This window comes from Podarcis tiliguerta (assembly GCF_965153285.1).
Source record: "Podarcis tiliguerta genome assembly, chromosome: 14".
NCBI classification, from domain to species: Eukaryota; Metazoa; Chordata; class Lepidosauria; order Squamata; family Lacertidae; genus Podarcis; species Podarcis tiliguerta.
In genome coordinates this window covers 14,989,506-15,004,109 of record NC_139547.1, presented here as the reverse complement: position 1 = coordinate 15,004,109, position 14,604 = coordinate 14,989,506, and the positions used below count along the sequence as shown (strand labels likewise).

The window sequence follows — 14,604 nt, the reverse complement described above, 5'->3', positions numbered from 1 at the left end:
AGGATTTAGATTGTTTAGGCCGGACGAATAGCAAGGAAACTTTAAATGGATGGGCCAAGTGATATTTTGGTTTGGCCGCAACAAACGGCATTTTTTCCACACAATGTAGTTTTTTTAATATATATAAAAAAGCTCATAAATTATCGTTTGTAAGTAAATAGTATATGAAGCCAGCAAATGTTTGTTTAAAATAAAGAGTGGAATATTTGTAGCGCCAATTTTCCACATGTAATAGAATGGAATGATGAGAACGCATCAAAGGATTTTGATGTTATTTGCAGTTCACTGTGGCATTTGAATATATTCCGCACATCTTTCCCCATCAGGATATCTTTGGTTTTAAAGGTCACGAGGCAGCATTATGAGGAGGTAACATAAGCTGAGCTGCTTAATTGTTCAGTACAATGGGAAAAGGGCATTGTCTTCTGAAGACACAAATTTCAGCACAAAACTAAGCAGGCCTGGGTCTTGTCAGTGCTGGGATAGAAAACCACCTTTGGAAACCTGTGTATACAGCCTTGAGTCCCCTGATGGAGGAAAAGAGATTTAAATGCTTTTTAGACCAGCAGGTGTGGGGGCTTTTTAGTGGTGGCTCCTCGCATGATGAACTCCTTCACTATTGAGATGCAACTGGCCTCTTATTTTCTTTTAGGTTAGGAGGGAAGAACATGGGGCCAGTCTTGGCTTTCCAGGGGGTCCAATTCAGCTCATGAGGCCGTTTTCCCCAAACCCCAGATACCTGTCAATCAGCTGATGTCACTGGATTATGTCAGCAGATAGGGTTCAAATCTGCTGGGTGCTGTTTTACCATTGTGTTTCCTTGCATTCATAGTTTGGCTTAGCATTACTTGTGAATAAAGCCATAGCATTCAGTGCCTTCTCCTCTGTTGCATCACGACACATCGCTTGGACACAGAGTCTTCTCTCTTGCATTTATTTATTGCAGCTGCAGACGTTAGCTTCTTGCGCTAGGAATGGATTAATGTCAATTTCAGTTTGTTACTTTTCCAGTCTTACATTCAGTTCTCAACATTTCTGCAGCAATTTGCCTTAAAAAACACACACACACAAAAATCTCTCATTGGCATTTTACTGCATATCCCCCTCAAAAACACACATTTTATGTTTGACTAATACACACATTTACAAGCAATTATAACATTTTCCAGGAGAACAATTTAAGATCTTAATACCATATGCACCTTAATACCATATGCAGTTTCACTGCCATTTTTAGGTAATGATGTATTTATTAACTTTCCTTAATTGTCAAAATAAGTCAATCAACTTATAGACCTTGATCTCTGTCCCCTCCACCAAGAAATGACTGACCTGATTAAAGAGTTTGAGATTTTATATAGGAATTGCTAGCATTGCTTAACTCCTGCAACTCTATATTTGCAACCTGTTTAGATTTAGCTTACAGTTGTTTTAAATTTGTTATTCAGCCTTTTTAGACATAAAAAAGTTTTCCAGAGGGGATAAAATATATATATAAATCAACCAGGCAACTCAATCAGCTGCAATTCCAATTATAGTTGATGAAAAAATTGCAGTCTATTTTTTCATATTTAATACTAGGTTATTTTTGTTGTTGTTGTATCTTCAGTTTTTGACTGTTGCGGTGGTCTGGTTCTTGCTACTTCTGACAAGTTTACATATTTTGCATGACTGTTAAGCCTCAGGGTGGCACAGAGTTTAGTAACAGGAGTCCTTATAGGAAACATCCCGTATCTTGTGGTCATCCTGACAGCACATTTTGCAACTGAAAAGCAGAAATATAAAACATGAATGGTTAGCAAATGTGGGGGCAAAGGGCTGTTTCGTTGTGTATTTATTTTATGCCTTCCGATAACAGTGCTATGTTACATTTTGTAGCCCAAGAGATATATTTGATCTCTGCGTGTCAAATGTTTTACAAAAGTAAAAAAAGAAAGAAACAGAAATATTTGTAGCAGCTGGGAATACCAATTAGGTAAAGCCTGTTAGTTAGTATTTTATTTGTACAGGTGTGGGCAACCTCAGTTTGTGTCTGACAGACTAAACAGCCAAGCCAGAGTTAGCAGGTGTGTAGGACCAGGTAATAGGGACGCGGGTGGCTCTGTGGGTTAAACCACAGAGCCTAGGGCTTGCCGATCAGAAGGTCGGCGGTTGAAATCCCCGCGACAGGGTGAGCTCCTGTTGCTCGGTCCCTGCTCCTGCCAACCTAGTACAGTGGTACCTCTGGTTACATACGCTTCAGGTTACATACGCTTCAGGTTACAGACTCCGCTAACCCAGAAATAGTACCTCAGGTTAAGAACTTTGCTTCAGGATGAGAACAGAAATCGTGCTCCAGCGGCGTTGCAGCAGCGGGAGGCCCCATTAGCTAAAGTGGTGCTTCAGGTTAAGAACAGTTTCAGGTTAAGTATGGACCTCCGGAATGAATTAAGTACTTAAACCGAGGTACCACTGTAGTTCAAAAGCACGTCAAAGTGCAAGTAGATAAATAGGTACCGCTCCAGCGGGAAGGTAAACGGCGTTTCCGTGTGCTGCTCTGGTTAGCCAGAAGCGGCTTAGTCATGCTGGCCACATGACCCGGAAGCTGTACGCCGGCTCCCTCGGCCAATAAAGCGAGATGAGCGCCGAAACCCCAGAGTCGTCCGCAACTGGACCTAATGGTCAGGGGTCCCTTTACCTTTACCTTTAGGACCAGGTAATATAGTTCTCTGCCCTTTTCAAAGGCTCCCTTTGTCAGGTCCAACAGATATCTAGGCCAGAGGTTTCCTAAATTATTTGGGTAACCACTCCCTTTTAAGAAACCAAAATTATGCAGTGCCCTCTGGAAATCTACTTTCTTTAAGCGAACAAAAAGAGAGAGGCGGTAACAAATTTGCATTCTTTTAGGTATCTATATTTCTACCTACAATTTCTACCTACTGCTCAATCCTGTGCATGTTTACTCAAAGGAATACAGTGGTACCTTGGTTCTCAAACTTAATCCGTTCCAGAAGTCTGTTCCAAAACCAAAGTGTTCCAAAACCAAGGCGCGCTTTCCCATAGAAAGTTATGCAAAACAGATTAATCTGTTCCAGACTTTTAAAAACAACCCCTAAAACAGCAATTTAACATGAATTTTATTATCTAATTACACCATTGATACATAAAATAAAAGCAATAATCAATGCACTGTACTATAAAATAAATAAGACAGTACTGTAGATTATAAAAATTAATTCCCCCCCCCTTACCTGCAGTGATGATAGTCATTGTTTTGATGGGGGGCTTTTACCCATTTCTGCAGTTACACAATCAATCATTCAGTAGCTGAACTGGGTTCCACACAGTCACAAAAACAAATGAACTGAAAAAGCCTCAAAAACCAAGGCGCAAAATAAATAGCAAAAACAAAAGCGCCAAACTTAATCCGTTTGACTTCCGAAATGTTCCAAAACCATGGCGTAACTTCTGATTGGTGCAGGTGCCCCAGAAACAATAGCCGCAGTGGTGTAGCGTGGGGGGTGCAGGGGGGGCCGGCCACACCGGGCGCAACATCTGGGGGGCGCTCGCTCGCACTCGAGTGCTAAAATCCACGGGTTAGGGGGCGCAAATTACTTGCCTTGCCCCGGGTGCTGACAACCCATGCTACGCCACTGAATAGCCGACAGCCGCATCGGACGTTCGGCTTCCGAAAAACGTTCAAAAACCAGAACACTTACTTCCAAGTTTTCGGCGTTTGAGAACCAAGGTACCACTGTAGTCTGATCCACCCCAGGGGCGGTGGCACTGCCCCACCTGCCTGTCATTGGCCAAATAGGCAGGCAAGCTGTCACCCATTTCCTGAGTCTGGGTGAGGGTGAAAGCATTCATCCAAGCCTGGGAAAAACCCACAGCTCCAGCATGACCACCATCGGAAGCAATGTTGCCATCCCACAATAGCGCCCAACGCTCTTCTTTTTTTATGCTTCCACTACACCCTTGTTTTTATTCAACCCTCTCGATTGCACCCCATCATCCTATCACCCCCTGGATCGTTCCAGCTCACCCCCAGGGGGCGGTATCGCCCACTTTGGGAAACATAGTCCAAATCTGAAGATACAACAACAACAAAAATGAATCTAGTATTAAATATGAAAAAATGGTTTGTAATTTTTTTCTTCAACTGTAATTGGAATGACAGCTGACTGAGTTGTCTGGCATATATATATTTCCCTCTGGAAAACACTTTTCATGTCTAAAAATGCTAAATAACAAATCCAAAAGAACTGCAAGCTAAAATCTAAACAGGTTGCAAAGATAGAGTTGCAGGAGTTAAGCCAGGGGTCAGTAAACTTTTTCAGCAGGGGGCCGGTCCACTGTCCCTCAGACCTTGTTGGGGGCCGGACTATATTTTTTGGGGGGAAATGAATGAATTCCTATGCCCCACAAATAACCCAGAGATGCATTTTAAATAAAAGCACACATTCTACTCATTTGAAAACAAGCTGATTCCTGGACCGTCCGCGGGCCGGATTTAGAAGGCGATTGGGCCGGATCCAGCCCCCAGGCCTTAGTTTGCCTACCCATGAGTTAAGCAATGCTAGCAATTCCTATATAAAATCTGAAATGCTTTAATCGACTCAGTCATTTCTTGGGGGGGCGGGGGCGGGGCGGGCAGGCAGGCAAAGTCTATAACTTGATTGACTTATTTTGACAATTACTGAAAGTTAATAAATACATCATTACCTAAAAGCGGAGGGGAAACTTAAAAGGTGCATATGGTATTAAGAACTTGTTTTTATTCAACACTCCCAGTTGCACCTGAGCATATTACCACCCCCCTGGATTGTTCCAGCGCCCCTAGGGGGCAGTATCGGCCACTTTGGGAAACACTGGTCTAGGTCATCTTCAGCAATCCTATGCTTTATTCCATTGGCAGTGGTATTTAAGATTTCAGTGGTGCCCTGTGCGAAATTTGGTGCCCCCCCTGTCCCTCGCCTTCCTCTCTGCTCAATTCACTACTCTATGGTTCCAAAACCCTGCAGCGCCCTCTAGTGTTGGCACTCAGTGGGGCGGAGCTGGTTGCACTGGCCGCCTCTGTTTATTCCAGCTTCAGTAACAGTGATCAGTAAACATGGAGCAATTCCTCCCCCCCCCCCATAGGTTTGATCGGTCTTGGAAAATTCACCTATTTAAAGGGTCTCTGTATGTCCAACAAAAGCATTGAATGCATAGTGCGCAATGCTGAACATGTGATCTCTATTAATGGCTTCTCGTACATTGGGATAAAGCAAAACAAGTCCCATTGCAGCCAACTGAGATCAGTGTGTTTAGATTGAAAACAGGAATGGCATCCTATAGCCGCAGACACCAAAGGGACACAGAAGAGGCCACATATATTCAAAAGTAGCACACGCGCCCCTGGTTTTTGGCTGTGCCTTTTAAATCTGTAGTTCATCTGTGCTTAATCTGTATGACCTCGGGGTTGAAAGCTTGGCTTGAGTTGCAGAAGCTGAACTCCACAAGACAATGTTAAGATTGCTGAACTTTAGCAAGGTTAACACATAAAGAAATCAGTTCTAACTTGCTGCATTATATACTGAGTGCATTTCGCTCCCCCCCACAGTTGTAGATAGTGCAGAGCCATTTGATGCCCAGGTTTTTTCCTTAACAATTTCTAGCATTTACTTGAACAAGAGTCATACCAGAAAACCTTCTCAACAAACAAAAATGGAAAGCGAGCGAGGTCCCGGCTCAAGAAGAATGGCAACTTCAACTGATGGAATATGCACAGCTTGTGGGTCTAACATAGAGAAGAAGAATAACACACGTTTAAAGAAGATTGGAAAATGTTTATTGAATATATTGGGTGGTGGAATTGTGTACACTTGAAAACGTTGGCAGCTTAAGATCCTGTAAATTCAACAGTGTAAATAAGTGTTGATGGATGTAATAATGGAATACTGAATGGTTTAGTTTATGTAAAATACGCAGGGATTTATGTTATGCAAAAGGATGTGGGTGGCACTGTGGGTTAAACCGCAGAGCCTAGGACTTGCCGATCAGAAGGTCGGTGGTTCGAATCTCCGCGAAGGAGTGAGCTCCCGTTGCTTGGTCCCTGCTCCTGCCAGCCTAGCAGTTCGAAAGCACGTCAAAGTGCAAGTAGATAAATAGGTACCGCTCTGGCGGGAAGGTAAACAGTGTTTCTGTGCGCTGCTCTGGTTTGCCAGAAGTGGCTTAGTCATGCTGGCCACATGACCAAGAAGCTGTACGCCGGCTCCCTCAGCCAATAAAGCGGGATGAGCGCCGCAACCCCAGACTCAGTCCAACTGGACCTAATGGTCAGGTGTCCCTTTACCTTTATGTTATGCAAAATGAACCATGGAAGGAGAAGAAGGGAAGTCATTGAGATGTTAAGGTTGTTTAAATGAATATTCTAAATTGCAAAACAGAAAAAATTAATAAAAATTATATTTATTTATATAAAACAGACAAAAATAGGTATTACAACTGGGACTCACAAGATAACGTTGTAGTATATCCTCATTGCCTAGTAATTGGCAAACAAACTACAAATAGTAACCAAGCATTGATTTGGGCATACAGTGGGACCTTGTTTCCTGAATAGCTTAGTTGCCGAACAAATTGGCTCCCGAACGACGCAAACCCGGAAGTAAGTGTTCCGGTTTGAGAAGGTTTTTTGGAAGCCGAACATCTGATGTGGCTTCTGATTGAGTGCAGGAAGCTCCTGCAGCCAATCGGAAGCCACGCCTTGGTTTTCGAACACTTCCAGGAGTAGAACTGACTCCCTGAACGGATTAAGTTTAACAAGCAAGGTACCACTGTATAGCTCATATTACAGTGGTGCCCCGCAAGACGAATGCCTCGCAAGATGGAAAACCCACTAGACGAAAGGGTTTTCCGTTTTTCAATGCGCTTCGCAGGACGAATTTCCCTATGGGCTTGCTTCGCAAGACGAAAATGTCTTGCGAATCTTGAGATTTTTTTCCGCTTCCCAACCCCTTTTTCTAAGCCGCTAAACTGCTAATAGCCTTTTAGCAGCTAATCTGCTAATCCCTTAAACCTTTAATAGCCGCTAATAGCCGCTAAACCGCTAATAGCACTAAGCCGCTAACAGGGTTGCTTCGCAAGACGAAAAAACCGCTAGACGAAGAGATTCGTGGAACGAATTAATTTTGTCTTGCGGCACCACTGTATTATTATTATTTTCAGACAACCTGGCAATCTGGATTGTGGCTTATTGTTTTCGCAGTGTGGCAGGAGCAGGGGAGGAGTCCTGTGGGAACTAGCAACCATAATTCAAAACAAGCTATGGTTTAATGGGAACAAGCAGGCTACTGATAATGATCATCACATTAAACCACAGTTTGTTTTAAGCTATGGTTTGCTGTGACATGTGTACTGCGCCCAAGCATCACAGCCATGTTTTACCACATCAAATTAAAACAGCAATGAACAACCAAGTGAATTCAGGCTTCAGACAGTATCTATAGTAGGTCTAAGCAATATTTGGGCTTAGAGGGATGAACATGTTGGTTTTAAAAAGAAGGTCATTTTATGACACTGTGTCACATTGAACTGAACTGTTAATGTATGTAGACATTTAATGCTGCTTGTTGTACGAGGTGTTTTTCCCTTCAATACTGGGGGGGGGGGGGCAGGCAATCAGCCCTAGGAAATCTTTGTTAAAATGTGGAACACCTCACATGCTTGCAGATAGTATCTAAAACACAATAAAGCAACCTGTTTGATTTTCATTTTGTAGGAGAAGTTGAGTGTGAACCTCCTAATGGAAAACTGAATAAATACACAGGAGTTCTTTCCTGGGATGTTAATAAATACTGCCTTAATAATGAAATGCTGCTGTTACGAGGTTGTATGTTGAGAAACACTGAGTGGTGCTTTGGAATGGTTATTTTTGCAGGTAAATATGAACTTTTAATTATTTCTAATCTTACCAACAAAAACATTTCCCCCAGTCCTTATATACATTGCGTGGACAGGCAGAGTCCCCCAGATCCCGAGCGGCCCCCCTGTCATGTGGAATAACGACTCAAGACAACGTGCTATGGGATTAAATTGGCCACAACTTTATTAAATTTCAAATGTGGGTAGACCTTGGCTCAGGCATTGGGCGTTCTCCCTCCCCAGTCCCCAGCCGGGAACCTAGGGAACATCAGGGTTATCCAGTGTGTGTGGGGGGGATGGGCCGGCTCTGGAGAACATATGTTCAAGCAGAGATAGCCGCCCCCGTTACGCCGCCGCCGCAGGGGAGAGCAATGACGACCTTTCAGCGTACGGTCAAAGCCTCCCTTCAGAAACCCCTTTAACGGGGAACCCTGGTATCGCCACTGCAAAGAGGAAGATAGATTAAGGATTCCGCCCAAGGCCTGATACCGCCAAAGTTGTGACATTTTGCTACGGGAAAGGCAAAACCTGCCAATGCAGGGGAATTCCTTTCCGGCCCTTTAACAACCACCTTAACGTGGCATACCTGTGAAGAAAAATTAACCTGCAAAACCTGTGAAGAAAAGTTAACCTGCAAAATAAGACATTAACTGAGGGTGGGTGGGGTGGGAGAAGCTCTGGAGCCAAGTGAGGATTCCCAGGTAAGATCCTCCCTCTATTGTGTGGGCAGGTAATCCCTCCCCTACCTGGCCTGATCTCCTTGGCAATGCTTCCCCCAGGTGGGATTGGACAGCTGACTGGGGTAGGCGGAGACCTCCAGGTATCTCACCTGAGGGAAGGCAAAGCCAAGCCTAGGCTGATGGAGCCGCTCCAGATCCAGGGGCTGCGCACGTCCACGCAAAGGGCGCCCCCCGTTTTTATGCGGGGAGCGGTCATTACCTAATATTGATAGTATGTAAAATCACCTAATAATAGTGAATGCTAATAACAAAAACAGCTAATCTACTATATATTTTTGGAGAATTGTCTGCTGGCTATGTATTTGGATGCCTTAAGATATTGTAATCAAATTTTTCATGGTGGCTCCTCTGATCAAGGGACGGATCTTGAATCCAGAGGGGTGGAGCCAACTTTTGAAAGCTGCACTGATTTTTTGGTTTCCTGTAATTCGGTATGAGATTGCAAGTAATATACAGCCTAAAACATGATTAAAAACAGAAGAACTGCATAAAAATAATATATTGATGGATAGAAAAGTTTGGACCCGATGGGTGACCAGTTTCAAAGCAATCTACTTAGATAATGTGCTAGAGGTTTAAAAAGAATATTAATTCCATTTTTTATAGGCCCTGACACTAAGCTAATGCAGAACAGTGGCAAAACTGAATTGAAACGAACAAGCATTGATCGCCTGATGAATACTTTGGTATTGTGGGTAAGTGACTACAGTAGGACCACAAAACTTAATCTGGCATCTTAAATATAGTTTCCTTGAACATTATGTATAAAGGTATAATTCCTTAAAATAAGACGAGGGATGCCTGTACTGTCATCAACATCAGTAGGGATGTTGGAGAATTCTGATGGAAATGGAAACAAAAGTGGAAGTTATTGATGTTGACTTATTTGTCCCATGTCTGGATTGAATCCATTGCTTTTTTCAGTCTGCAAAGAATACGTAATTAAATACTCCCCCTTTAAATTGTGTTCCCTTTGCACTGGAGGGGACGCGGGTGGCGCTATGGTCTAAACCACAGAGCCCAGGGCTTGCCAATCAGAAGTTTGGTGGTTCGAATCCCCACGAAGGGGTGAGCTCCCGTTGTTCAGTCCCTACTCCTGCCAACCTAGCAGTTTGAAAACATGTCAGAGTGCAAGTAGATAAATAGGTACCACTCTGGTGGGAAGGTAAACGGGGTTTCTGTGTGCTGCTCTGGTTCGCCAGAAGCGGCTTAGTCATGCTGGCCACATGATCCAGAAGCTGTCTGTAGACAATCGTTGGCTCCCTCGGCCAGTAAAGCGAGATGAGCGCCGCAACCCCAGAGTCATCCGTGACTGGACTTAATGGTCAGGGGTCCCTTTACCTCTTTACCTTGCACTGGAACAAAGGATGTGTAAATAATTGTGTTATTAATTATGTTAAATTCATGTCTTACCTAAGTACAGTGGTGCCCCGCAAGACGAATGCCTCGCAAGACGGAAAACCCGCAAGACGAAAGGGTTTTCCGTTTGCAGAGGTGCTTCGCAGGACGAATTTCCCTATGGGCTTGCTTCGCAAGATGAAAAATGACGAAAAAAATTGAATTATTATTTTTTTTTGCTCCAAAACCCCTTATTTTGAATCGCTAAGCTGCTAAAAGCATTTTAGCAGCAAAACCGCTAATCCCCCACCCCTTAAAAAGCCGTTTTTAGCCCTTAAATCGCCAATAGCACTAATAGCGCTACTCCGTCAATGGGCTTGCTTCGCAAGACGAAAAAAACGCAAGACGAAAAGACCCGCGGAACGGATTCTTTTCGTCTTGTGAGGCACCACTGTAGTTATAAGTCAGCGACATTAAACAGCAGGCAGCGAAGCAAATAACTTAGTATTTGGTGGAACCTGAACTGCAGCAGAACAGCAACAGTGCCAACTGAGAGGCAATGTGGTGTAGCGGTTGAAGTGTTAGACTAGGACTTGGGAGACGAGGGTTTGAATCCCCACTCAGACATGAAACACACTGGGTAGCCTCAGGGTAGTCACTCAGTCTCAGCCTAACCTACCTCACAGGGCTGTTGTAAGAATAAGATGAGGAGGAGAGGAACTGTGTACAGTGGTACCTCGGGTTACATACGCTTCAGGTTACAGATGCTTCAGGTTACAGACTCCGCTATCCCAGAAATAGTACCTCGGGTTAAGAACTTTGCTTCAGGATGAGAACAGAAATCGTGCTCCAGTGGCATGGCGGCCGTGGGAGGCCCCATTAGCTAAAGTGGTGCTTCAGGTTAAGAACAGTTTCAGGTTAAGAACGGACCTCTGGAACGAATTAAGTACTTAATCTGAGGTACCACTGTATACTGCTTTGATATCTTCAGGGGAAAGATGGTGGAATATAAATGAATGAATGTAAATCAATGAACAAACAAACAAACTGATGAAGACAGGTGAGAATGGAAATTACTGCCTCCTTATATGCTGATGTACCAGTAGCTGGGTTGGTAACGGTGGGAGCCACTGTTAAAATTTCCCACGGTGCCCTGCAGTATCCCTGATATAAAGTTGTTCCAGGACACCTGAGGCAATTTAAATGATTGCCCTTGTCGTGCTGATGCCGTTCGCTGATGCCTCCAGGTAAGCCCACCACGACATGTGGGAGGCCGTCAGTGTTGGAGGAACCCCACCAGAGGGCACTATACTGAAAGGCCCCTCAGTTGTGGTGCTGTGCCTGAATCACACACATGCCCGAACTTCCTTGAAATGAGCATGTTTCCTGTCATGGCCCTGCTGGCTCCTATCTGTATTACAAAATCTATCTGTTCCATACCCAACTAAATATCACAGCTTTCTCAGAGAATCCTGGAACTTGGTCACAGAACTACAATTTCCTGGATTCTCTAGAAAGAAGGGATTAAGATTAAAACACTGGGTGGGTGGTTGGATGGGTGTGTACCCCTCTGTCTCAGGAGAAATCCTATAGCAGTCCTGACATTATTCCAATGTTGGCATTCAGCGTGTATTTCACTATAAAATTCACTATAGATTTTCAGAAGTTTTTATTAAGTTTTTAAAAAACTTGAATCAACTAATTGTTTCTTCTTGGGAGAGTTTCTTATTTTCAGATCTGCTTCCCAAGTAATCAGCATGGCACAGAATGATGTACAGGGAGATCTGGATTCAAATTATTGCTCAGCTTTAAAACTTTAGGGTGTAGCCTACCCTACCTCACAGGGTTGTTATGCGGATAAAATTGCTGGTGATTAGGATAAATAATTATGCATGCAGTCCTTGGCTTCTGAGTGGAAAGACTCTCTCTCTCTCTATATATATATCTATATCTATATATATAGAGGGGGGGGGGAGAGAATATATATATATATATATATATATATATATATATATATATATATATATATAGACTGTAGATGGATAGATAGATAGATGATAGATAGATATAGATAGATAGATAGATAGATGATAGATAGATAGATAGATAGGGATGCGGGTGACGCTGTGGTCTAAACCACTGAGCCTCTTGGGCTTGCTGATCAGAAGGTCGGCAATTCAAATCCCCACAACAGAGTGAGCTCCCGTTGCTCTGTCCCAGCTCCTGCCAACCTAGCAGTTTGAAAGCATACCAGTGCAAGTAGATAAATAGGTACTGCTGCGGCGGGAAGGTAAATGATGTTTCCATGCGCTGTGGTTTCCGTCACAGTATTCCGTTGTGCTAGAAGCAGTTTAGTCCTGCTGGCAACATGACCCGCAAAGCTGTGGAAAAACTCTGGCTCCCTCGGCCTGAAAGCGAGATGAGTGCCACACCCCATAGTTGCCTTTGACTGGACTTAACCGTCCAGGGGTCCTTTACCGTTACCTTTTACCTTATATATAAACATTTTAAAGTGAGAAACAACTTGTTCTTGGCATCCGTCTGTCTTGGGAGACAATGGAAAAGTGCATCTTCAGGGGTAAGGTCAAACCGCCGCAGAGCTACTTCGTCAGCTGTGGCTGCAGAGACTGATATGGGAGAGACATGTTTCATTGCAGGGGGAGCAGGTGAAGTCATGTGGTTTTGCTGCTGCAGATGCAGCATGGCGTATCTTCTCTCTGGTCTCTTCCCAGTGGTCATTCCTTCGATAATCCCTGCTGTGGATTGTCTCCAGGTGCTACCGCCATCTGCAACGGATTCCCATATGGCAGGGTTAATCTTGTCAACTGATACCCCCCCCCCAAAAAAAAAACCCCTCAGATGAACTAATATATTCATAATTATCTACTGCTTCTTTGCAGCCATGGTTTCCACAATCACAGCAGCACTGTTGCAATGAATAGGAATTGTAACCCCAAAATGGCAGCTCTAATACAATGGTACCTCTGGATGCGAACGGGATCCGTTCCGGAGCCCCATTCACATCCTGAAGCGAATGCAACCCGCGTCTGCGCATGCACGGGTCGCGATTCACCGCATCTGTGCATGCGAGTGACGTCATTTTGAGCGTCTACGCATGCACGAGCGGCAAAATCCGGAAGTAACGCATTCCATTACTTCTGGGTCGTTGTGGAGCGTAACCTGAAAGCGCTCATTCTGGGTCGTCGTGGAGCGTAACCTGAAAGCGCTCAACCTGAAGCATATTTAACCGAGGTATGACTGTACAGTGGTACCTTGGTTCTCGAACTTAATCCATTCTGGGAGGCCGTTCGACTCCCAAAACTGTTCGAAAACCAAGGTGCAGCTTCCAATCAGCATCCCGCAGCCAATCAGAAGCGGCAGAAGCCACGTCGGATGTTCGGCTTCCTAAAAACATTCGCAAACCAGAACACTTTATTCCGGGTTTGTGGCGTTCTGGAGCTGATTTCTTCGACAACTAAGCCATTTGAGAACCAAGGTAAAACTGTACTTCTTCTCAATTGAAACCCCCCTCTGCATGCTTTTGCGGGGGCAAGACGGTGGGGGTGGGGTGAAACAAGACCATGGAACATTGCAATCTTTCACGCGAATCGAATTGAGAAATAGGGCATTGTATGTAGAGAGAGGTCTTAACGAGAGGGAAAGCAAAATATGTCCTGGTTGGGCAAAAAGAAATTCAACTTGCATTTTCAGAGCTATCTGCAAACGTTCCAGACCATTAGCCCAATCAATAAAGTTAGAAAAATGCAACTTGAACCAGACATTGGTAAGAATATTTGCAATAAGTACCGGCTGTGGTTTTTAATTAGCTACTAAAACAATAGAAAGTTGGGTGGTGTGCGGTCGTTGTTTTGTCAGCGTTTGACATATTTGCTTAATATAGGATTACACAGATGTCGGGCCAAATTCTGAAATCTGTGCCATGGACCGAGATCTGCCACAAGGCCCCTGCCTTTAGTAGGTGGCTGCAAGGCGTTGCATCACCCCAGAGGGAATATAAGGAGACAGTTTGTCTTAGGAATGTATCCCAGAACATTCTGGCAAGCACAGGGAAAATGTAGTGCCAATCCCATATAAGGAACCAGTACAGAAAGAGTGGGAAAGCTTCTATCCGGAGCAGAGAACTCAGCGACTTTAATTCTCTTGCCTGGCCTTGGAACACTGTGCAAAAGATGGTGAGGGGAGGCTCCGTCTTTAGGACCACAGCTGAAGGGTGCCTGGTTGGCAAAGGCTTTTGTAGGTGTCTATAGCACAGGGGGACGCAGGTGGCGCTGTGGGTTAAACCACAGAGCCAAGGACTTGCCGATCAGTAGGTTGGTGGTTCGAATCCCTGCGACGGGGTGAGCTCCCATTGCTCGGTCCCTGCTCCTCCCAACCTAGCAGTTCGAAAGCATGTCAAAGTGCAAGTAGATAAATAGGTACCGCTCCGGCAGGAAGGTAAACGGCGTTTCCGTGCGCTGCTCTGGTTTGGCAGAAGCGGCTTAGTCATGCTGGCCACATGACCCAGAAGCTGTACGCCGGCTCCCTCGGCCAATAAAGCGAGATGAGCGCCGCAACCCCAGAGTCGGCCACGACTGGACCTAATGGTCAGGGATCCCTTTACCGTTACCTATAGATCAGT

At 44.4% G+C, this 14,604-nt stretch overlaps 1 protein-coding gene across 1 annotated transcript in view; it reads left to right on the top strand.

Annotated features, from left to right (window-relative positions):
- ATP8B4 (ATPase phospholipid transporting 8B4 (putative)) overlaps nt 1-14,604 on the top strand; it is a 112,555-nt gene that overhangs the window by 43,204 nt on the left and 54,747 nt on the right. The window contains exons 11-12 of the mRNA XM_083411852.1: nt 7,745-7,903; nt 9,234-9,322. Coding sequence (XP_083267978.1) covers nt 7,745-7,903; nt 9,234-9,322 — 248 coding nt within the window. The remainder of the gene's footprint in view (nt 1-7,744; nt 7,904-9,233; nt 9,323-14,604) is intronic.